Source organism: Rhopilema esculentum, chromosome 13, assembly GCF_057945365.1.
Source record: "Rhopilema esculentum isolate cy_ngs chromosome 13, ASM5794536v1, whole genome shotgun sequence".
Lineage (NCBI taxonomy): Eukaryota > Metazoa > Cnidaria > Scyphozoa > Rhizostomeae > Rhizostomatidae > Rhopilema > Rhopilema esculentum.
This window is the reverse complement of record NC_142827.1, coordinates 4911277-4935351: the sequence shown is the minus strand read 5'-3', so window position 1 is coordinate 4935351 and position 24075 is coordinate 4911277. Positions and strand designations below refer to the sequence as shown.

The window sequence follows — 24075 nt, the reverse complement described above, 5'->3', positions numbered from 1 at the left end:
AAAGGTTTGGGGCCCGTTTGTTATTTGACTAAAAGTAACTTTGTTCTGTTACTCCACTGAGTTTTATCTGTTTAACAATAATGCTTCATGATCATGGTTTTCAACAGAAGAACTAAACTTCTAACAAATAAAAGTCTAATAGCTTTGTGAGGTTGATTGGTAAAAGTTTTCCATAGTAGTTATGTCTTATATCCAACCTCCATGAGATCAAGCAAATCATTCTGTTACACAGACTTTAAAGTCATACAATTTCGATAAGCAATAGTAGATTGCCAAGGTATACTAGGATGGTATTGGGCTGACCCTGCGCACCCCACCGCAAGAAGGTGGATCTTCGTGATAATATATAGCAAATATAGTATTTAAATGATTGTCAAGAATGAGCTTTTCTTGGTAACTACAGAACTCTTGGTAAAAATTGGTTTTTACTTGGTAACTTATTAGAAAGGAGCCAAAATTTCACAAATATCCACCTCGGTTACAAACCAAAACGCTTATCCGGGCCCCTAGTTTGTTAAATAAATGTAACAAAGATAGCATTGAGGAAAATAAAGAGAGCAACCCTAACAAAGTGAAAAAACTATTGAACAGCTTCGGCAGAAAACATTGAATTTTTAATAGAAACTTTTGAAAAAACTGGGGGGGGGGCAAAACAAGGGGCAAAGAAAATGTCTGGGGGGCCGGGGCTGGAAGCGCCACTGGAAGGACTGCGTCTTTAGGCCAAGAAGATTTCGGAACAATCTACGGTCTTCAGACAAAATCCCATTTTAGGAGACTTCTATTATGTGAAAGCAATTTACTGAAGCGTATGCTAACCTGCCTTCGCTTTGTTTACATTGCAATGGGTATTGATTTGAATGCTAATGAAAAGCGGGCAGTGAATTTGGTAATGAAATCAGAGATAATAGATTGATTGTCTCATGTTAGGGGTGTATTGTTATAGGAGAGATATCAAGCTTAGTGAAATAGAATCGATAGAAACTGGTCGTCTTAGCAGCCGATGTAAACAATTCTTGCATCTTTAAATGCTGGTTGTTTACAGAAGCACGTTCGGGTTTCTAAGATCAACACAGATTCCCTGATATAAGCGTATGCAGACATAATTGCCACATTTCAGATGCTAGATGGTTTCAAACAGCCTATTCTTATAAAAGGTGAGGTTAATGCACAATGTAATGTTCACTTTCACCCTTCGTAGTTTTCAAAGATTGAATGATTTCATATTCCTTAACAGCAATGTTTTTTGCATTATCTTTTCCGACACTTAGATTTACACTGCTTTATGTGGTATTACCTAATTATATCATGGATATAATCATGGGCTATTGAACGATCTGCATAGTTTAAATGTTTTGTTCATTTTGTTGGGGAACTAGAACCAATTTGACAGTTGCGTGTTCGATATCGATCGTTGTCGCTACCAATCGTTCAGTATAAAGAGAAAGTGATGTGCACCAGACATAACTTGTATGCATACAATGCCTGCCAATAGCACTTGGAACACTCAGTAATGTGCGTTGAATTTTATATCTTTCATTCCTTTTCCGAAAAAATTGCTACTTACACCCCTCTTTACCCTAGAACAATATTGGTAGTTTAGAAACGCAAAAAGAAACGCAAAAGAAAGAATTTCCTAAATCCTAAACCGTTTAATAGTAAACCAATATTGTTCTGTGGGGGAGAGGGGGTTGATTGATTTTGACCTTGCAAACTGACGTCACTGTTCCAAGACTTTTGGCAGGCATTGTAGGTACACATAGTTGTCAGTTGGTGCACAAACTGGTGTAAAAATGGTGCTAAAGATATTTCGATGATTTCGAAGAGATAACCCGACCTCTATGCCTCTGTGTATGTTAGTACAGCATCTTTACAATGACTACAAATAGCAATATTTTTAAGATTGAAAATTTACGATAGCCTATTGTATAGCCAAACAGTGGGAATTTGAATGATTATTGAGAAGGCGTTCAAGAGTACACTCTTTTTTTATATAAGAACCAGATAATTTTTGCCGAACCTCGATGTTTTTAACTTTTTGATAATTTCAGGCTCAAATGTTTTTAAAATTTTTCTTTTTTTAAGAGTGATTTTTTTGCAAATATTTGAGAAGTTACATACTGTATAAAGGTTCCAAGATGTTTTACAGGGTAAAGTTTAAAAATAAAGCAATTACTGCTAGTGTTGATGGACAAACTCATCAAAGTTTTTTGTCAAGAGAATGTCGATACAGTAGTTGAGTGCTTACGAATTCAAAATGCGAATTGTTTTTTTAAATTTCTCATCTGAAGCTGAGCATGTTCTAGCCTTGTTCTTACTTTTTGGGCAAATCGAGCCTCATTGTTCTTATAAAGTGTGTTCTTATTTAAAAAGAGTGTAATGACAGCATAAAGGTCTGTTTTTAGAATTTGTAAGTATTGATTACATAACCCAACAAGCATTATGCAATACCTCTAAATTTGCACAAGCTCTTTTTCCATCAAACTTCTGTAATTTGGATTTGGTTCATAACTACAAGGCCAGAATAACAGTAAGCAAACTTGAAATCATCCATTGGCCATACCTCGCCCAATAATGAATAAATGTAACTGGTTTTGCCTATTGAGAGGTAATTTATGCCATTCTTCTTTAAATTATGTAGTCAAAGTTAAGAAACTCAAAATAAATTTTTGATGACATCACACTCAGGTACTCTATTCGTGGAGACAAAGTGCCCTTAAGATACAGCTTAAAAGTATTTTCATTGGAGATCACCTGCATTCACGCACATTTTAAGACGCTCATCAGTCTAAAATTTCAGTGGACCGGAATCTAGATATTGAGATGAACGAATTTAAAGGGCTAAAATCTGCAGTCATTTTAATAGGGCCTTTATTGAGATGAACTAGCATTTTGAATTTTATAGTGACACGGAAAAACTGTGGGGAAACAGTCAAAGCTTCCTTTTATGCATCTATCTCCAAGCATCTATTCCTAGTTACCTATTTCCAGGACATTGCTACATAATAGCTTAAGATCTTTTAACCGTAACCGGTGGCAAAAAATGTCACTGGCAAATGGAAGTATATATTTGATTCATGCATCAGTGTTGCACTCAGGAACCAAGGGACTTATTTGGGTCATACGGCCTAAACCTTCTTTCAAACAATGCTTCTCTTTATTTGTAATTTACCCTTTATGTGCGAGACTGTTCGGTTATCATTGAGGAGTTTTGCCATGTTGAACATGATGGCATCTCAAAAATAGTCATTGATAAATTCAAATAGGTTTATTAAACAGATTTGATCTTTTTCGTTCAAAATAGGTACTACGAAAGTGGTCTTATATTGCTGTGCCAGTTTACTTTTTGTTTCATGCATTTGCCTCTCGTATTCTCATGGTTTAGCATTCAGCAAATTTCATGATCCCTTTTTTCATAACAGATTCATTACCTTACTGGGCATAACGGTAACTGATTGTGTCTTCATCAGATTTTAGATTGAGTAATGGGTGTGCCATTTTCATCAAGGAAACGCACAGATGTCCGGCCAGTCGTTCCTGGTTCGTCTGTAAGTAGCAGCACGGCTAGTGTTAGATCGTCTTTAGATGATGAAGATGAGGAAATAAGCGGTACAGATGATGAAAATGGGGAAATAAGCGGTGCAGATGGTGAAAATGAGGAAGTAAGCGGTACAGATGGTGAAAATGAGGAAGGAAGCAGTACAAAGCGTGGAAAAAGGGAAACCAAACGGGTTAAGGCTGAAGAAAAACTTACATCAGCTTCAGAGGCAATCATAGAGAAAGCAGAGGAGTTTTGGAGTGAAATAAGAGATCTTCAAGTGCCTAACCCTACTGAAGGTATGTATAAAAGATTATTTAATTGCCAAAGATACAGAATAAAAGGAAGATCACTCTTGTTACACTCAGAATCCAAAGATGTCTTTATCAATTGCCAAAATAATTGTAAAACCTTCTTCGGTAGAGATAAGAATCGAAGGCGCATTTTATCGTATAATTGATGCTTAAATTTATCTTCTTTTCTTGGCTTTCTTGAAGAGCGTTTGTTTGACTGCGACCGAAAGCCAGGTGTCTATTATTGATATGTGGATGACACATTTACCATTTAGCTTGTTAGTTTCAGTTAACGTCTTGCTGAAGTTGATGCACAGACCGAAATACACCTTTTTGTTTGGAGGGGCCAGCGCTGATAAATAAGTGTAAAAAGAGCCATATTTGACAAAATTAAAATATTTTACTTATGCTACTTCAGTTATTTTGGGAGAGGGCAAGGCCCTCTCGGTCCTCTGGTATCTTGCTCCTTGAGTTGATGTGAAAAGCTAAAATCAGAAATTTACTATCAGTAAAGGGAGTGGATACAAATTTGATTACGTCATTTTAAGGTAGAACAATTGAACAAATCATCGATGACATTGCTGCCCATGAATGGAAGAATAATGGGATCGACTGGGAAAAAGGTGCTGAAGATGATGACGACAAGCTCTATGAAGTGAAGCTTGCCTGCAAAGACTTGAAGAGAATCCGGAAAAAGATGAGCTTGAAGGAGGTTGCAGCAGCGAAATCAATGGGTCTTCTTGACAAAAATGGTAGGAAAGTTTATTTGAAGCATGTTTGTAGCAAGATTATGCAATAATGATAAACCACTAAACACAATTGAGTAGACTGCCACGCTATTTTGAAAATTATTCACTTTATCAAATGCCAGGCACTGCAGCAAAGCACGCTTTTGAACACTTTTCATTCTTAGGTTATTTAGTTGTTTTGTCCACCTTTATGTAGTAAAAGAGCTTTCCTTTCGCGAGGTTGCTCTGACTTTGCACTCCTCAACTCGTGTCCCATTCAGTTAGCTTCAGGTGGCATAAGACAGAACTATTTATCTATCATTATCTCTAAAGGCATTTGACCATACAGCGAATCCAAATATAACTTAGACCAAATTAATCAGAGCACGCATTAAAGTACTTGGGAATTGCTCACGTGAAACTGTGTAAAGGAAATACTCAGGCCATTGCCAAAGACACTAAGTGAGAAAATGGTTGCTCGAAGATGTAGCCTTTGATGGAGGCGAAGCTATAGATTTAACCACTTTTCACTGCGATGGGGCTCCACCGACTGGCAGTTTTCTATTCACATGATATTCTTGGTGCGCGATCGGATTAGTCAACCGTTGGCGGTCGTGTGGCTGTAAGCCACTTTTACTGGTATCCAATTTCTTTAAGACTGTCATCAATGTAAATCAGTGTCGTAACTAGATGCCTGGAACGAGCCCCTGTCTCCTCCCTCCCCAGTAGTTACAGATCTGATATAATGTTTGAAATTTATATCTGAAACAATGCACTGATACCATTGCTTTATCATTACTGTTGTTTTACAAAAGAAATTAATCCTTCCCAGGCAAGGTTCCAAAATATGACCTCCATTCGACAAAAAACGACTCTATCAAACTGGTTAAAGAGCACGGCGATGCGGTTCCTTTCGTGATCTGGGGCTGGAAACCAGCGGAAGCAGCCAAGTTTAGAAACGCAACAAACGACCTTGTCAAGTCTAACATCTGCAATCTGATCCGGAATTTTCAAATGATGACGAACGATAGCACAAGAATGCTAGTGAAAGTTCTAATGGAAGCAGGAATCTGGGGATTGGGTCTTGATGGGCTGAATGCCACCAGGAATGTCCTGGCAACACTTCCCGAAGTCACTAAAGCCACCGAGGCGTATGCTATTCTTGAAGGAATTGTTGCTGTTGGGGAAAATGTTGTGAAGATGGCAATAAGGACAGCTACCTTGGGCATCCTCGCTCCACTGTTTGCTTCAAGAAAGTACAACGCCGCTGCAATTATGATAATCATGAACGAAACAAGCGAAGATTTAAGGCTCGAGGACATTTATTTGTCTTTTGGCAACGCTGTCGGGGTCTTTAACGAGCAGGCAACTGTAAAAAACCCCCAAAGGGTGATTCCAAAAGTGCTACCACCTATTGTGAATAAAAAGACAGGGAATGTCTTAGTAGATGGATCGATACAGGCTGGTTTCTTTGTTGCCCGGAAGAAAGACAAGTCTATGAAAGGGTCTACAGGGGTACTCATGTTTGAAGCCTCAAAGTTCTTCCCAGATGGTGTAATGGCAGCTTGGACGGTGAGTTATTATATTCTTATGTATATTAATGGCATTGAACAGAGAGAATTTGATTTAGCAAACTATCGAGTTGCCCGCTTGTTATGGGGCCTTTACATGCTATAGCGATAGTTTTAAAATAGCAGCCTACTGGCAAGGTAGCATAATTGACAACTATAAGGCTGTCTGTTTTGAAGGTTTGAATAAACCTTGTGAGTGAGATCTGCTTAAATCTTTTGAAAAACTACTTTTCTAGTTGAAACCTCTTTCAATGTTTGAAAACCTCATTTATGCGAAAGCAAAGTTTTTAAGTCACAGGCTTCATTAACCATCATAGTTAGGCGGGTTTTCCTTAGATATCTTCTTTGAAAAATAAAAGAAATCTGCAACAGGAACAAAGTTTTTCAGCACTTACATTTGTTGCTATGAAGTTTGGGTGTTTTTGTGGAGAATTGCCCGTATATTGCCCTTTACTACAAAAATCCCAGTAACACTAAAATTTAATCGAGATGCACAGTAAGGTCAAGTGCTCTATGCTACTAAGATATATCTAGATTGCAGGGTAATCCCTATTCATCTATTACCATGAATTTGATGGTTAGAAATGGACTAAGATCTAGACTGTTCATTGCTGTTAATGAGCCTATCTTCCACCCATTGAATTCCAAGACTTTGCGGGGCCAGCGAAACATATTTTTAAATGGAGGGGCCAAAATATCAACCGCCATCTTGGTTTGCGGCATAAAATCTTTTAGAAATATGGTACCTTAGAAATGGCGGGAAAGTGTATCTAAATTGGATTTTGACTCAAAGTGAATCCGAGGGAATATTTTCAAGCATTGTTTTATCAATATGTCCCACAGTTTCGTCTTTTGTAACGTTGAGATGAAAGATCTTGCAAAGTTGAGGAATAACCTTTTAAACGTAGCTCGTAGCCATTTTTTATCTTAAAAAAGGAACCAAAGCAAGATGGAGGGGAAAAATAAATGAAACATAATTTAATGGAAAATATTAACATTGAGATATCGACTAAAGAATAATCAGCTAAAAGTAAAACATTAAGCAATTTTGAACAGTTTAGATTTTACTTCGAAAAAATCTGAGCCTAGATTGTTCGAGAATAGATTTTTCGGGAAACTTTTTAGTTAAACGTTTAGATTTTCTCTTTCTTTGTAAGAATGAAATATCGATACAATCAAACTTTGTATCTTTTTTGATGATACTTCAAAGAAAAATCTGCCGATTCTTTATCCCCCATATCCTCAAAGATATTATTTCCAGCTGTTTTTTTCTTTAACCGCTGATTTCTCTCTTTTTATAACGTTTTCGAGAAATTTTCTGTTAAGAAATTGACCTTGTGAACCAAAATAAGGCCATGGAAAAAATGAAACGCCTTCATTTTGTGATGGCACAAAGTTTTCTTGATCAGGTTTCTCGATCATTTCCTAAGCCTAGTTGTTTCGTCGTTGTACGACTTGGACAATGACCGATTTCTTTGATCAAATTTCTGTGTCCAAGTTTATATATAGGGTATGTTTTTTATGGTGCAGACATAGCAACCAAGATAAGGCTAAAGTCATTTTTAAGGAAATGCTAAGCACTGTTACATATAGAATGGTAGACTAAATTTCTTTACACTTGATAGACTACATTTTGGCAGAAAAATTGGGGCTGGGGAAGGGCCCCCCGGTTCGCCGGCCCTGCTTCGAAATAATGTTTCTATTTGCAAATTTCCATTTTCAGGTGCCATACGCCTATAGTAACAATAGAATACGAGTGGGCGAGGATACTGATGAAGGCTATATATCGTTTTGTGTTGAAACCGAGTCCTCAAAGTTCGACAACTCTCAAGATTGTACATATGTTAGCAGCACCGGAGCCAAAGTGACAGGCCGAGTGAATAGCAAGACTGGAGGAGAAGCTTATTACATAATAAGATTCGCGGGGCCACCGAAGAACGCAATCGTGCCCGATGCACAGCAAGACGGCAACGAAGACGCTGACAAGCGAAGAAAGCTGCTTAATGATATTGAGATACCTGACGTCACAAAGGGAAAAACATCTGAAGAACTTATGGAGGACATATTGGATCATGAGAAAGAGCATCATGGGATTGACTGGCGCGCTGCAATGAAAGAGGGCCCGCGTAGCATGGGTAATGCTGTGCTCAAGGCCCATGGCAGACTGCATAAGCTGAGAAAAGCGATGAACCAGAACGAGGTTGATAGCCTGAAGTCAATGGGTTTGCTAGATGCTAAAGGTATTGTTATATTGTTTCAAGATCATTTTTATGTAAAAGTAAGATTGCTCCATATTCCTTTCTTTCGCCACTACTTTTATTAATCGTTTCATGTTGGTATTTGCATTATAAATCAAAGATGTCGGTACTACTCAATTTGCATCCAATTTGAGTAGCACTTTTTATAAAAATAATTTTATATTAACTTAAATTTTTATGTGTTGGATTTCCCTCTTGAGTTTTTTGCATTAAGCTTTTTCTTGATTACAGGAAATGTGAAGGAGCTGGATCTTCTTGGAGGAGAGGCTGGAGTGGAAGCAAACCTCGCACAAATTCCTAGTGGAGCAGGAACATTCCCTTGTTGGGCATGGACCAGAGAAAAAGCTGCAGAGTTTCAAAATGCCAAAGGTGATAAGATTAAAGATCTTATTTCAAATCTAATTCGGAATTTCCAAGTTATGGAAAAAAGTGACGAAAATATGCTGGCTCACTTTTTTATGAAATGTGGCTTGATTGGCATTGGGGCTGCCGGTGCACAGGCCGTTTGGAAAGTCATGAAAACAATCGAAAAAGTTGCTGATGGAATTGTTGCTTTAGCAGATGGTATAGTAACAATTAGCCTCAAAGTTATACAGTTTGCTATATCTGTATTCGTTTTGGCAATTCTCGTTCCGATATTTGTCTTGGCAATGAAGGATGCAGCTCAAGTGATGGTAATTATCAATGACACTGATGATGTTATGAGCCTCCAAGATCTAGCCACAACCCATGGAAAAATAGTTGGTATTTTCAAAGAGAACGCAAACCAAAGCATTGCTTTGCCAATTATTCCTAAGAGAAAATCTGCAGTGTATAATGATAAGGGAATTATGATGTCATCTGGAGCTGTGTTTGCTGGGTTCTTTTCTGCCAGGAAGAATGACAATGCAGTGGTGGGGTCACAAGGGGCCATGAAGTTTTCAGCGTCAACTATCTTTCCAAAAGGTGTTTCAATTGGGTGGGAGATTCCTTTGAGCATTGGCAGTAACAGACTGCTTGTCTCTGCGGATTTTAATGGGACTGCCAGCGCATTCAGTGAAAAAACTAACGAAGAGGACAAGCAAGAGGATTCATCAACAAGTAGCAAAAATGGAACTGTTGTTGGGCGAGTAAACAGCGGCAGTGGTAGTCGCGCGTATTATATTATGAGCATAAGTGCACCTAAAGTTGAAGCCTTGAGAGAGCCACCTACGGATTCCGTAGAAGAAAAGGCAGGCAAGTTATGGGCGGAAATCAAAGATTTGAAATCACCCAACGTCACTCAAGGGAGAACTACAAACGAGGTAAGAAAATTATCATGCGGAAAATTCATCCTAGAGCATGTGCGATTTACTTTGTTATGATCAAATACGTTAATGTTTACGTTTGATCAAATAAGTTCTGCTGGGACTGGGCCGTGTCGCCCATTGTCACACAGGCAACAGTGTTATCCACTACGCTACTGGAGCGATGGCGTTAAGATTGGTATAACGTTGTATGAGGGGCCTTTGTTGGTTTTTTGCGCCACTCCAAGCTTTTCCTTTTTATTTCTCACTTCATATATATTCTCAGCATTGAATTATCTGCACGCCAACAAAAGATTCAAAATGTTAAATTAGGTATAATTACAACAAGGTTATTGGAAAATACAGAAATAACTCCTTTCAAAACGTATGTTTGTAATTTATTTCAGATTGCGGCTTTTGGCTGATTTTTACTAAGTTTTACGGCTTTGGATCCCCTATAATATCTCCTCTTTTAAAACATGCGTTTAGGATTTGAATGTAAAACAGCTGAGTAAATTGTCGTTATAGCAGCATTGTTTCTGTCGTTAGGTGATAGCTGACATTATTGCTCACGAGAAAACTCATTATGGTATTGACTGGGAGACAGCAGCAAAGGGAGGTTCGGAAAAAATTAAAGAAGCGATGGAAAAGGCCCATCAAAGGCTTGATAGCATTCGGAGAAAGATGAGTGACAAAGAAGTGGAGCGTGCAAAGGAAATGGGACTGCTCGGAAATACAGGTAACTGTTTATGTATGCCTACAAATATTCATCATGTAATTTTCGAAATACGTATCATGTTCTGGTTAAGAAAATTTTCATACGATGAACTTCCAGACATATCTCTGCATGAATTGATGGGCTATAATTGACAGCAAGGAGTTGAATAAACCTGGTCGAATCAAGGATACCCCTAGTCGCCACTTCGTCATACCCTTGGTCATCCTTTGGTATTTAACACTTCAATGTAGTAGACCAGCTTTGGGATCAGTCAACGGCAATGGACACTCTCGGACCAAATGTGTACAAATGTGTATTCAGTATCTTAGTTTTTGTATAACCATAAAGGTATCTGGCAGTATAGATCCTGTATAGTTGAATATGCAGGAATCATGGGGTAAAGTGCGGATTGAAGAGAGAAAGCTGAAACTTTTTAGTATGATTTGCGCTAAAAAGAAGCATAATTTAACTGCAATGGTTAGTTTTTGGGAATTATTGGATGTTTGAAGCCCCGCAACATCCCTAATCCCAACGACAATAAAGATTCCTTTGTATATGAGGTGCTAAAAACAGCCTATAATTTTTTCCCTTCTAGGTGAAGTCCCCCTTTATGATATTCTTGGAGAAGGAAAACTTGGTACAGCCCCCATTCCTAGTGATGCTGCTCCATATACTATCTGGGGCTGGAAGGAAGAACACGCTGCTCAGTTTCAGAATGCAACAGGAGAACGCATCAAAGACCTGATTGTCAATTTGGTTCGTAATTTTCAAGTTATGGGTGAGGATGATGAGCGAATGATGGTGAAAGCCTTTATGGACGCTGGAATGTGGGCGGTTGGTGGGTACGGGCTCATTCAAGTGATTAAAATTCTCAAAACATTGTACAAGCTTACACAGGCAACTGAAGCCTATGCTGTTTTTACAGGCATTATGGAAGTTGGAGTAAACGTAATAAAGATTGGCATTGCAACAGTGATCATAGCGATTCTCGTGCCTCTTTTTATTTACATGAATAAAGATGCATCAGCTATATTTGTGATTGTCAATGATACCGATAGCGATCTTGATCTGCTTGAATACCACACTACACATGGCAAGATTGTTGGGATCTTCAAGGAAAATCCAGATCTGGACAATCCGAAACCAATTATCCCTAAAAGGCTCCCTCCGATTATTAATCCGAAGACTGGCAAAGAAGTATGCAAAGGTTCTATTCAAGCTGGATTTTTCGCAGCAAGAAAGAATGACAGTGCTCTTATTGGATCGCAAGGTGCTCTTAAGTTTGGTCCAATGACTTCATTTCCAAAAGGAGTGTTTATGGGATGGGAGGTGCCTTTGAGTCAAGGAAGCAATCGTCTTCTCGTGTCAGCTGACTTTAATGGCAGCACATCTGAATTTAGTGACAAAACGAATGATGGAGATAAACAGGAGGACACTGCCATGGGAAGTAATGGTGCAAAAGTAGTCGGCAGAGTTCACAGTGCCAGTGGAAGCGAAGGGTATTATGTGTTTAATGTTACAGAGTCCAAGAAAGGCAATCTGCTTGAGAACCATTCAGTTACCTCGACAAATGAGGTTGTTAAAGAAGCAGACAATAAATCGGATGAAGAACTCGTAAACCAGATTCTTGATCACGAGAAAAAAGTTAATGGTATTGACTGGAGAGCGGCAGCAAAGGCGGGAAAACCAGCGATTCACGAAGCAATTGAAAAGGCCAGGGCAAATCTGAAATCAATTGCAGATAAAATGACGAAAGAAGAGCGCCATCATGCATTAGAGATGGGACTGATCAACGACAAAGGTTAGCGAATCCTTCATTATCGTTGGCATGACATTGTAATCGGACCATTCTTAGAACTTTAAATAAATGTATAGAAACTGTATTCGTCTGTCAGAAATTGAGTGGTTGGCTGAAATAATGATCCTGTGGCCAAGGCTAAGGGGTTTAAATCCAGAGTAAGGGGTGTTGGGGAGATGGGAGTTTAATTTTATTTACCGACAAAGACATTCATCTAGCAATAGGCAATTTTACCGACCAACCAGGGATTGTGTGGACCAACTGAAGATTTACCGACCACACCCTCTGCACTTCCCTCCTGCTGCCAACTTCTGCCTCTTGCACAATTTTATACCAAGATTTTGAGGTGTTTTCGTTTAGATTCTGTGATTGTAGCTTGGGAATGATTTTAACCCAACGTCTGAGGATGGCTATATTGTCTAACGCTACATTTTGATAACAGGTGATGTCCCCGAATTTGATCTACTACCAGAGCAAGAAGATCCTGCAGAAAATGAAATAACGGCAATGGCCTTAACACAGCCCCCGGCTGCTGTATCTATCCCAAGCACAGCTGCTCCTTATATGGTTTGGGGTTGGAAACCATCAGTTGCTGATCAATACGGAAATGCCCAGGGTAATGATATAAAATCTCGGATATTAACACTCATTCGGGATTTCCAGGCAATGAAAAAAGACAACAAAGAGGAAATGGTTAATGGGTTCATGCAAGCTGGCTTATGGGGCATCGGACTTACAGGGCTAAGGGCCGCGTGGAGAGCGATGCAAGCAGCTTCAGCTATAACTGAAGCAGTAGAGGCTGAGGCGATCGCAGAAGGTATGGAAAGGCCTTTATAAGTTCGAAATTTATACGCTCGTTAAAAATAACTTTGAAGGTTATAGATTCTTTCAAATTTATAAGTTATTAAAAGAGGCATCAAGGAAAATGCTTTGTCTTCTCGTAGGGTCACCAATTACATATTTTTTTGCTAAAATAAACACTTTTTGTTGTTTTGAATAACATCGCTTACTAATATCTTACAGCAACCTCGTTTTATTATTGCAATCTCTCCCATACATTGCATTCAGTTTGGTATCCATTTTTCGATTTTGGGCAATTTTTGCGTAGTAAAATTCTATCAAATAGGATTGTGTTATTGATTCATTGTCCTCGACATGGAGCAGCCAGTTGATCTATCTTAAATAACAATAGTCGAGTACACCTTTCTAAAAGACATAACAATAGTCGAGAACAATTTCAATGCACCAATTTTATGTTTAATCACGACTATGTCGATGATAAAATGTTATTCAGTCAGGGGCATGCTTTAAACAAACTGATACCCGCACTTTTTATCAATAGACATTTTTTAACAAGATTGCAATTTCTTCCCAACAAATATTTAGTTATGCCAAATTTGCATTTCTCACTTTCGAAAATTGCTGTTTACCGGTCTGTCGTGAAGTGTTTCATGCCGTTAAGGCCAAGCTGTACACGCTTTTAGTTTAAGAAACGGGGCGCTTCCAAGTTGCTGTTCCGAGTTTCACGCTAAATGCGATCATTCAACTTTCGCGATTTAAAGCAACTTTCCACCAATCATGCAATTTGCTGCGACAGTTGCCTGATGATTGCATTAAAGGCAATCTGTCTCGTTGTGGATTGGTTAACGAGAACAATAGCTGGAACAATAGCCTAAACACGATTCCAGCGCTCCGCCATATTTTTTACAATGCGATAAATTAAAGGGGGACTGGAAACAATAAAAAATCCCTTTGTTCTTATAAACAATCAACGTCGTGACAGATTGCCTTTAAGCGTGAAAAACTTGGAGTAGGAACTAAGAACCGTCCTGCTTTATACACCAATAGCGTTTCTCAATTTTTTATGTACTTTTGAGCTATTCTTCTGCCCATAGGAATTGCAATCATTGGTGTCAATGTGGTGACGATGGCCATTGCAACTTGCATTCTGGCTGTTTTAGTCCCAATTTTTATATTCATGAGCAAAAATGCCGCTGGGATAATGGTTATCATAAACGACACTGATGAGGATATGGTTATGGTCGATCTGCATGCGACCCATGGCAAAATTATTGGCATTTTCAAAGAGAAAGCTTCCGTTGATAATCCACAGCCTATTCTACCTAAGCGACTGTCACCAATTGTTAACCCAACGACTAAGAAAGTCATGGTCGAGGGAGCTGTTACAGCCGGTTTTTTCGCTGCACAAAAAAGAGACAGTGCTCTTTATGGCTCACAAGGGGGTATGCAATTCGCTGCAACTGAAAGGTATTTTAAACATTCAGTGCGTGCCAATATTCACTGTTTGGATGTAACTTATAGATGATTCGATTCTCAGGAACAATGCTATTTTAGTTTGCCCTTTTTTTGAGGCAGCGCTCTTTTTTTATTTCAATAATACAACTGGCTATGTCTAACTATAAAGAAAAACTTCCATTTGACCACTGTTTTTCCCATTAAGCAAATTTTTATAAAGAAAATTGCGTTAAGTCTTTTTTATTACTAATAATAAACATTTGGGTGATTCAAATATCTTTTTAGAGCGATTAATGAACTTACAGTATAATGACAGTAAGTACGCAGTGTTAATGAAGGGTTCAAAGTCAGGGGTCAAGAGTAGATCGAAGGCCTCTTGGAGACTTGATACTTCTATTGGCACTTATTTAGACGTTTTTGTGTCTTTAAAGAGAAAAATTCTACGTGATTTAAATTGCCTAGCAATTTTACTTTGAAAGGTGATTTCTCCTTTTATAGATATCCGCAAGGTATTTCATTTGGATGGGAAGTTCCTCTGACTCTGAGCTCAAACCGGTTGCTTGTATCAGCAAGGTTTAATGGAAGTGCCTCAGAATTTAGCAACGAGACCAATAGCCATGGTGTGCAAACAGATACCTCTCAAAGCACAAAGGGAGCTGTCGTGACTGGACGTGTGAACAGTGGCAGTGGCAGTGAGGCATATTACATATTCTCGATTAAGTAAATAATAGTGTAATAACAGGCTGATTTTCCCTCGAGATCATCGTACTTTAGTACCCTACGAAAGCAGCATCGCTTTTCCTGTCAAGTTATAGACAACTAGAGATCAGGGCGCTGTGAGGCCCAAATCAGGCTGATGGATGACATTTAAACTGGATTATAGCTATGGTACCTTCATTCCATTCCACATGTTCACCTTTGAACACACCTTTCAAAGCTGTCTCATTCATTAACGAACCATAAATCTAAATAAGGTGTTAAGATTCAAGTAATGAGATGCCATGCACATTTTGAGGCAGTTCTACCATATCACCAGGATATGGTTTCAATGTGCTTATGTATAACTTAACCCAACCAACATCATTCTTAACATCATTATCCACCCTAAAGGTTCATACCAATACTTTTGTGCATAGATTCTCTACTTAAAATGAATTCTAGACTTAGCGCACTTCTTTTTGATGATGTTTTGTATTAAGTTAGGGAAGGTGACAGTCCAAATAGAATTTTTATAATACATATTTTCTACTATATACTGTTGTGACTTTTTCAAATTTAGTTTACAATGTGTTTACTTTTTTCATTACTGCTACATGCGATCTGGGTGATCGAGTGACATTTCGAGAATTCATTTTTATTGGAAGACCGGGTGAACTAGAGACAACGCAATCGTTTTGAATTGATGGAAGGGCTCGCCATGTGATGTAAGCGATAGAAGCATTGGCAGTCAAATTTTTTGAATGGCCTTCTGACTAGGGGCGGACTGGCTGGTCGGGCTATTCGGGCGATCGCCCGAAGGGCCGGTCGGTTTAAGGGCCGGCTGATAAAAGTGCAAGAAAATAAATTAGCTTAAAAAGTGAATGCGAAGCAAAAAACTATACCCATGCGTTGATCTGTTTGCCTTAAATTTTCAGAGATTTTCAGAGACAGGGATTTTCAGGGAAAGAATAAATATACACGCGAGTACTCCAAAACCATCAAACTTATGAATTCATTATTGTCACCGCAGCCCAAACACACTTCTTCAGGAAACATTTTATTGACATCTTGTTCTATTTTCTCTTGACGGTATTTCCTGTTTGGCGACATATTATACTGTAACACCCCTGTTTCAACGCGATGCATAAGATTTTAACCTGCCCTGATATCTTTTTACTTAGCTTTTGCTTGAAGCTGGTCATGTTCTTGCCTAAGCACAAGCTATTGCTAAATGTAATAAATTTAAAAGTCCAGAAATTGGAGTTCACTAAGCGATTTGCTCTGTGATGTGAAGCAATGAAGAGGACATACGTAGAACAAAGGAAGAGCAAGAAGATTCCAGCCAAAGGTGGTGCACAGAAATTTCGTGAGGAAGAGATGCGAGACTTAAAAAAGGATTTAGCTACGATACAAAGCTTTTCTTATCAAGCAAAAGCCACAAACGTCACAAAAAACAGCAGGGTCTTGCTCTTTTCAATAAACTCATATTAGTTATGGTAAGTTTATTAGGCCTATACTATCATAAGTCAAATGCACCCCCCCCAACAGGGGTATGGTGCTACACGATAAAATTTCAACAGGGGTCCCCATGTTTTCTTTTTGGGGTCAGAAATTGACAGCTTGATATTTTTGGGTTGCTGAAATTCATTGTGGTTTTACGGAGGATTAGGAAATTAATTGTCACAAGTTAAGTGTGATAGAAGCTTTTCCACCTCAAATACATAAAGAACAGATTACGTAGTAATTTTAGCACGTTTACTTCTTTATAATTGAATTGATAACATTTTTCAGAGACAGCTTGAGGAAATTGAGCCAGAGGGGCTGTGAATCGCGCTTAGGGATGTAGGAGGACCAACCATGGTTGGGGCCGACGCGAAAGACAATTTTTTAAATCATACCTTCTGAATAGCTAGAAAAGCATCTCCCAGATCAAGTTTAACAAAATACTATACCGTTCAGGATAGACAAATCGACGTTTCTCAGAAGAACACTGATTATTGTTCTGGGAGAAATTCGGAAAGGGAAGAGTCATGCTTAAACTCTAGTGACAGACGTCGGGGAAAGAAAGAAAGGTGTTTTCTATTCGAGAGCAAGCGATTTTTTCCTAAAACCATATCAGATTAAAAAAAATAAGGATGCATCTAAGAAAATATTAGGGCTCAAAACGAAAACTTCCTTAAAAAAATAGAGGCTGAGCAAAAATTATTGCATTCTAATAATAAAGGGTGTAGTCATTGCTTCTCTCTATATTACGTGCAAAAGTACCTCTTTATTGACGTGGTACTTTTACGCAAATTAATTTGACCTCTTTCCCTTTTTGTCTTTTGCCCTTGTTCCTAGCTACAGTTAAAAGCAAAACTCAGAATTTCATTTTTTGTGTCTATGCTATTATCATGTCACTAAATGTGCAGTTAAAATTAAGGAGCTATTATGGAGGTCTTGGTACCGCAATTTGACTAATAGAGGTTCAAAAATTCGGAACATTAGGACTTTTTGGACGTTAAAGATTTTTTTTGGGGGGGGTCCAGTCCCCCCCGTCCCCTCGGGATTTACGGCCCTGCTCTTTAGTTAGCAAATGACATATTTAACATGTTCTGTTAACCAGCATTTACCCATGCACAAAATTATTGAATTTAAAGACTTGTTTTCCTTACAGACTAACATTTACTTGCATTTTCCGAGGAGTTTTTTATTTGCTTTTATTATGGGCTAATTAGATAAAAAATTTGCCCGGGCCAAAAAAATTAGCCAGTCCGCCCCTGCTCTGACCTTCCAGCCGCAAAAGTATTTTGGCAACTAATCACTTTTCTGAACCAAACTTCATTTAAGCCGGAAAAGTTGTGAATTTTTAAAAACATGGTTGAAATATAAAGCTCGATAGTCGTTATGTAGAAGAATTCCTTTAGCTGATCGCGCTTTTGACTTTAAGGTTTTAATGATCTCAGAATGAAACTTGTTATTTTGGACTTAAGAAATGGTGCAAAAAGAAATTTTTATATCGAATCCAAATAAATTACTATTATTATCTTTCATGTTTGAATCACCAAGAATAAGTCATTTTTCAATAAACTTTAATCCATGATTACTTATTTGCAATGCAGTACCGGGGTAAATGGTTTACTAAGGTATTGAATCCAAAAATAAACTTGACCATATTTCTTGATAAAAGGAGTTCATTTTATACTGTTGACAACTCAATAATGGTAAAATGTTGTGAGGGATGAGAAACAGAACTGGTCAGAGGAAAATGTTTTGTCTTTTTACTGCTCCGTAATCAACGATAACAGAGCTACAATTGTGTGGTACTCCCCCCCAAGGGATGGGGGAGGCTACACCCATTATGACCTAATAGCGGGTCCAGTCAGGGTCAATGCTAAGGTGTTGAAAAATTACCCTCAAATGGTAGTCTTTTTTGACAATAACCCTAAAATGGTAGCATAATAACCGAAATTATGCTCTTGGTAGCATCCATTTATTTGTGCTCACCAGGTCCTACTTTGGAAAATTTCTTCGCCATTGACTGTTGTTCATTCGGGAAAGATAAGATTTTGTTAATTTTCTATAACAAAAGATAAGACTTTGTTAAATGGTAGTGTTATTATCGAAAGTGGGCCATTTGGTAGCCATTTGGAAAGACCCTCAAATCGACTGGACCCCCTTTCAGGCTTTAATGAGAGTACCCCCTAGGGGTACTCCAGAAGGGTCCTGTTCAGACCCAATCCTTTTTGTCTTATATCTGACTGACCTTGAGCAATGTTTGAAATTTAACAATGAATAGTCTAAGCTCTATGTCCGCAAAGATGGGTTATATGATAAGATACCATTCTGTTAATGATATCTCGTTAAATATTTCAAGCACACTCAATTTTAAAGGCGCTGATATTAGCGGTGTCATGAAGACCAAATCTCTACTAGTATTTGGGATGAGCATTTCAATGATGAAAGTATTTTTCGTCGAAGGCCAGCAATTTTGGTCAGCCTATAACCGTTTTGTTCGATAAAAAGCACACTATTAAAAAACGGCACATTTTATGAACAAAACCAGATTCTATGACGGCGAAACTTGATTCAAGGCTTTTTACGCTTCATATAGAATATGGAACATCATTTTTTAAGCAAAGTTCAATTTTGGTGCAAAATCAGTAATCTTGGGAAACCCATAGCCTTATTTTTCAAGAAAAGTCGCCAATTTAAATTGCCATATCTGAAGGATTAAATCCCACTGGACAAAGACAAAACTTTATTCAAATCTTTTAACGCTTTATAGAGAAAAGAGAAAAGCACATTTAAGAGACAATAATTTTCGGTCTTTCCTTTTTTGTGAAAAATCACTAACTCAAATCGCCATATCTCAAGAAAACAGTTTTCTCAAACACTTGCTTTTCTCGAGTAACCATTTCCAAGATACTTAACTTTGAAGTACTACTGACGTTTGTGTACGTAATACATATTTTATAATTTTTTTAGATGTAACGTTAATTATGAATTTTTTAAATCTACTATATAGTGGTGGACAATTTTTTAAATATTTAGAAAAATATTTCCCTAGCATCTTAGATGTCTGTCCAATCTTTGTGGCCAACTAGCAAATCAGCATGTTTTCATGGCCCTATAAAACACTCCTTTCTAGAAGGCACTACCCGTGAACATCATAAACTGATTTTTAAGGCAATTTCGGAGGGGATCAATGGGAGCACCGTCAGTGGAGCAAAATATGAATGGGCATGGTCCCTGGGATAGAAAACCGGTGCATTTTCCTAAGGAAAAGCTTGAACGTGGGCTTATCTTCCCCTGTTCATTAACTTTGAGATAAGTTTTGTGGATCGACGTTCTACCCTATACAGAGACTGAAAGGCAATCCATGAACGCCTACGGCAGAGAGTATTTACAGCAGTAGAGGGTAATTACTCCCCATTCTCCCTTGACAGCGCCGTAGTTGCTATTGTTCTGCTCATCGTCACTTTCAGTAGATTTTCAGTTTCAAGGTGTTTTCAACCTCATCTTTACTTTCTTCTGGCCCATTAATGTCAGTTGTATAACTAGAATAATATGAACTGGTGTAAAAACATCTGATGGCGGGGAAGCAGCGTTTTCATTTCATCACTACCCTCAAGCGCAGGGGAAGTGGACGGCGGAGTTGGTATGCTTGTGCACTCAGTGCTAGCGGTACATTGGAAGGGCCGGCGAGACGTTGTCAGAGGTCCTAGGTATATTCGAAACAAGAGGCTCTCCTGTGAGCGATGCGAACAGAGAATATTTGTGACCTCACCCTTTAGATTGGCTTGAAATACATTTCAGAACATTCCTTGCAATCATTTTCTTGCAATCGTTTGAAAAATATTGCTATTTTTAAGGCATCATTTTGTTATGTTTGATTAATTCCAGTCTTAGAACGGAATTTAATAATTTGTGAGACCCAATAGATCTTCGCTTATGAAAGGATTTGTCACACTATCTAAATCCCCCAACCCCTCTCTGGCGCCGCCCATGTAGTACTGATGCTACGAAGGCTTGGGCGCCTCCTGCATGGAGACCTTGGGGCTCAAGCCTTCCCCGGGGGAACAAGTATAGGGGGCTTAGTCGACATTGACAGCTGTCTAAGGCAGAACATATTTTTGAGGAACAGCAAAGCAGCAGTACACTTTCTCTGTTTTAGAAACTGCAAATCAAGAAAGGTGCCTTTTTCGGTTGCTATTCTCTATCAAAGGGAAAACAATTTTACCAAAGGGAATGATCACACTAAAATGGAATGGATCGTGAATAGTTTGTGAAGAATTACCCTGGGTACCAGACTCACTATATATGAAATAAAACAGAGTCTGGTACCCAGGGTACTGAAGAATACAAACCCCCATTTAAACAGTGTTTTCATTTCAAATTTTGAGCCGCCGCCGAGAAAGTTATTAGTCGGCATCTATGGCATGAATTGAAATAAATACCCTGGGTACCGGAGCCTCATGAATTCGTGGATACGGTTTTGTAGACGTCTGCGGTGGCAAATAATGATATGACTAGTTTCGAGCTATGTTTTTGAGACTAAATAATTTCAAAACTTTTTTATGAATCTGTTATCAAACTTTATTTCTGAATATAAAAATGAAATAAGTGAGTTCTAAAATGTCAATCTGCATGTATCATTGTATGATTTATAATAGAGAACATTCATGTTCAACTTGAGCTTTAAAACTGATAAGTTCCAACGATTCTGTCTCTAAAAACTTCTTTATAGTCAATTTTCTCACACATCTGTTAGAAATAGGATTCGTATTAAGGTAAAGAGTTCTCATAAAATACTGTTTATTTGTAAGAGATAATGCATTACTTCATTTTCTGAATTGATCACCTATCCAGAGTTAGAATTCTTTCCAGCATGCAAGAGAATCAGTTTTGGCGGATGGGCCTAAACCAATTTTTTTGCGGGAATTTATTATAAAACTCCAGATTTTAGCTATTCTTAAGTTGGAACGTCTGCCTTTGCTTGCACTAGTGCGAAGATGTGGTCAGTTCTGCAAATTTGTAAAACATTTTGATGGCCTTACGAAAAGGACATGGAATATTTTGTCACCCCAAAAAGGTTTGGCGGAAATTTTCTTGGCCTATCTAAATATTACCCCCATAATATAGCAGGTACTTTATGAGTGCTTCCTTAATTATCTGTTTTCTTGTTTAAAAGCCCTCCCCCCCCAGAAGTATGGTTCTTGCTCAAGATTACCCACCCAAGTCGATATCTACAGCTACGTGGGTGGTGCCAAACTGTGGGATCTATGTGAAATAGAATATGAAGCCTCTCTATGCCAAGATTACCCTTTTTACTGTCTATCTTATATTTATGAAATGTCGGTCCTTTAGAGGTTTTTTCTCTCTTGACGATATCAACTGTATTTGGACCGCGAGCGACGCTGCGAATTCCTTGGGGAACGTTATAGCCTCGCTTCAACCAACGAACGCGGCGGGAATGAACACTTGCTGCATTACATAAAACATGGCCGGTGGACCTGGTTGCCGTTCCATTCCTTCTTTTTTCCATTTATAAACCAGTCTTGGATACGTCTATGCACAATAAGATTAAAACTTAACTGCAACTGACATAAAGGATGCTGTTCTACTATAGATGCAAAACCGGAGTGTTGCACTTGCAAGTGATGGCGGAGCATGACACGAACATATCAGCACGATGTCTATGAAGCAAATCTCAGCAAAATTGATACGGTATGTTGCACCCCTCTTCTGTCAACTTATCACTATTACCAAATTTGTATTCGTGTGTATGATGGTATCTCTAATGCTAGTTGTTGATTTTAACTAGCTAGCAAACTGCGATTCTTCAGCAATGTCGGCCCAGAATTGAATTATAGAAGGGGGGCGAGGTCCGTGCTAGGACATTCGTCAACGTAGTAGGATCACATTTTGATCCTTTCGGCTCTACACTATTTTCCTAAAGCCATCTTTTCTGACAGTTGTCTTATGATGCCATTTAGCATGAAACTCGGAATAGCAACTTAGAATCACCTTGTTCTATATACCACTATGCGTGTACAGCACTGCCTGCACTTGTTGGTAGACAGTAATTTTCATTTTTTTGCTAATACCAATGAAATTTTGTCAAAAATTCTGAATAATATTTTGTAAAAGTTGACAGCGCATGATTTCAAAAGTGGCTTACTGTATTTTTTAACCTTAAAGTTTCATGGCCTATTTTCATGGTCTGAATTGTTATCTGAATTGTTAACAAAGAGGAAAAAACCCGAAAGGAAGGAGAAAATCTTTATTAATATCTGATGACATTTTACCATCAAAAAGACATTTTAAAAATATTCTTAAAGGTATTTGATAAGATTCAACAGTCTTGCAAGTGTGCTTACAACACTAATTGTTTACAATTAATTTTATTCTAAATAACTGTTGAAACATTACATTCTACTGACAAGGTTCAGTCACTTGCTTTCTTGCTGCTTTGCAGTTTTTTTGCATTTTCACTCTTTGTCCAACATAAAAGTCCCAAAAAAGGATAAAGAGAGTTTATGATTGATCATTCCATCTTGTGCTCAGCTGGGAATAAAGTAAAGCGGTTGCTTCTAGTGAGAATTTGTACAGGGGCTATTCATTTAAAAAAACATGGAGAAGGCCAGCACCATCATTCAAGAAATGAAAGTCAATGATATTCAGAATCAATTTAATTGATATTCACTCATGACTTTGTTGTGTTTTTTAAAGAGTTTTGTTTTCAGCAAATAGTCTTTCATCAATCAGATAACATTTCATCTATCTGTCTAAGACAATCTGTCTACCATGCAGTGGCGTAGCGTCTATGTATGCTAGGCTTGCGGTGTAAGCGTAAAAATTCTAGACAAATTCTAAAATTCTTGCAACACTTCTACCGGTAATAAATTCATTAGTCTTGAAGTCAATGCATAACAATTTCCGCAATAAATGGCTTCTCTTTCTTGTCACGAGCAGCATGCAGTGAACTCCAGCGCTAACATGTCAATTGGCCCCAATTAGCTATTTTTCCAAGTAAACAGATCGCTAAAAATATGGAAATTAAAAAAATCTTAAAAATTGAAGCCCCTCAACATCACTATTTTTGCCTGTCTAACATGCAATGCTCCAGTGCAGCTTGAAAGAAACTGCTGAGAGAAGTGAGAATTTTCCAGACTGGAGCTTGCGATGGCCTGAGCGCAAGCATTCCCAAATATTTGATAATCCACAACATTTTTCTACCTATAAGCTGCTTTTTGCAAATATTCTTTGCGTGAAACATCATTCAAAATTCAATAATTATTCTTTCTTTACTTTGTGACTGTTAAAAAGAGAAAAGTTTCGTCAAAGTGGGTTCAAAGTCTATTTGTCATGATCCGCATTCCGTAATTCAAGTCCAAAGACAAGCCAGTATGAGTATAGTAAGAATTTTCGGACCAGGGCATGTGGTAGACCTAAGCGCAACCTTTGCCAAA

General features: G+C 38.2%; 1 protein-coding gene across 1 annotated transcript; it reads left to right on the top strand.

Moving 5' to 3' along the window:
• Positions 1-980: 980 nt before the first annotated feature.
• On the top strand, positions 981-22330 carry LOC135691829 (uncharacterized). The gene is made up of 12 exons (XM_089112004.1): positions 981-1154; positions 3468-3834; positions 4377-4580; positions 5389-6128; positions 7851-8367; positions 8617-9668; positions 10200-10389; positions 10964-12169; positions 12609-12983; positions 14062-14434; positions 14921-16617; positions 22233-22330. Exons 2-11 carry the CDS (start codon positions 3483-3485, stop codon positions 15144-15146), a joined length of 5235 nt encoding a protein of 1744 aa, XP_088968130.1. The 5' UTR covers positions 981-1154; positions 3468-3482; the 3' UTR covers positions 15147-16617; positions 22233-22330.
• The last annotated feature ends 1745 nt before the right edge of the window (positions 22331-24075 follow it).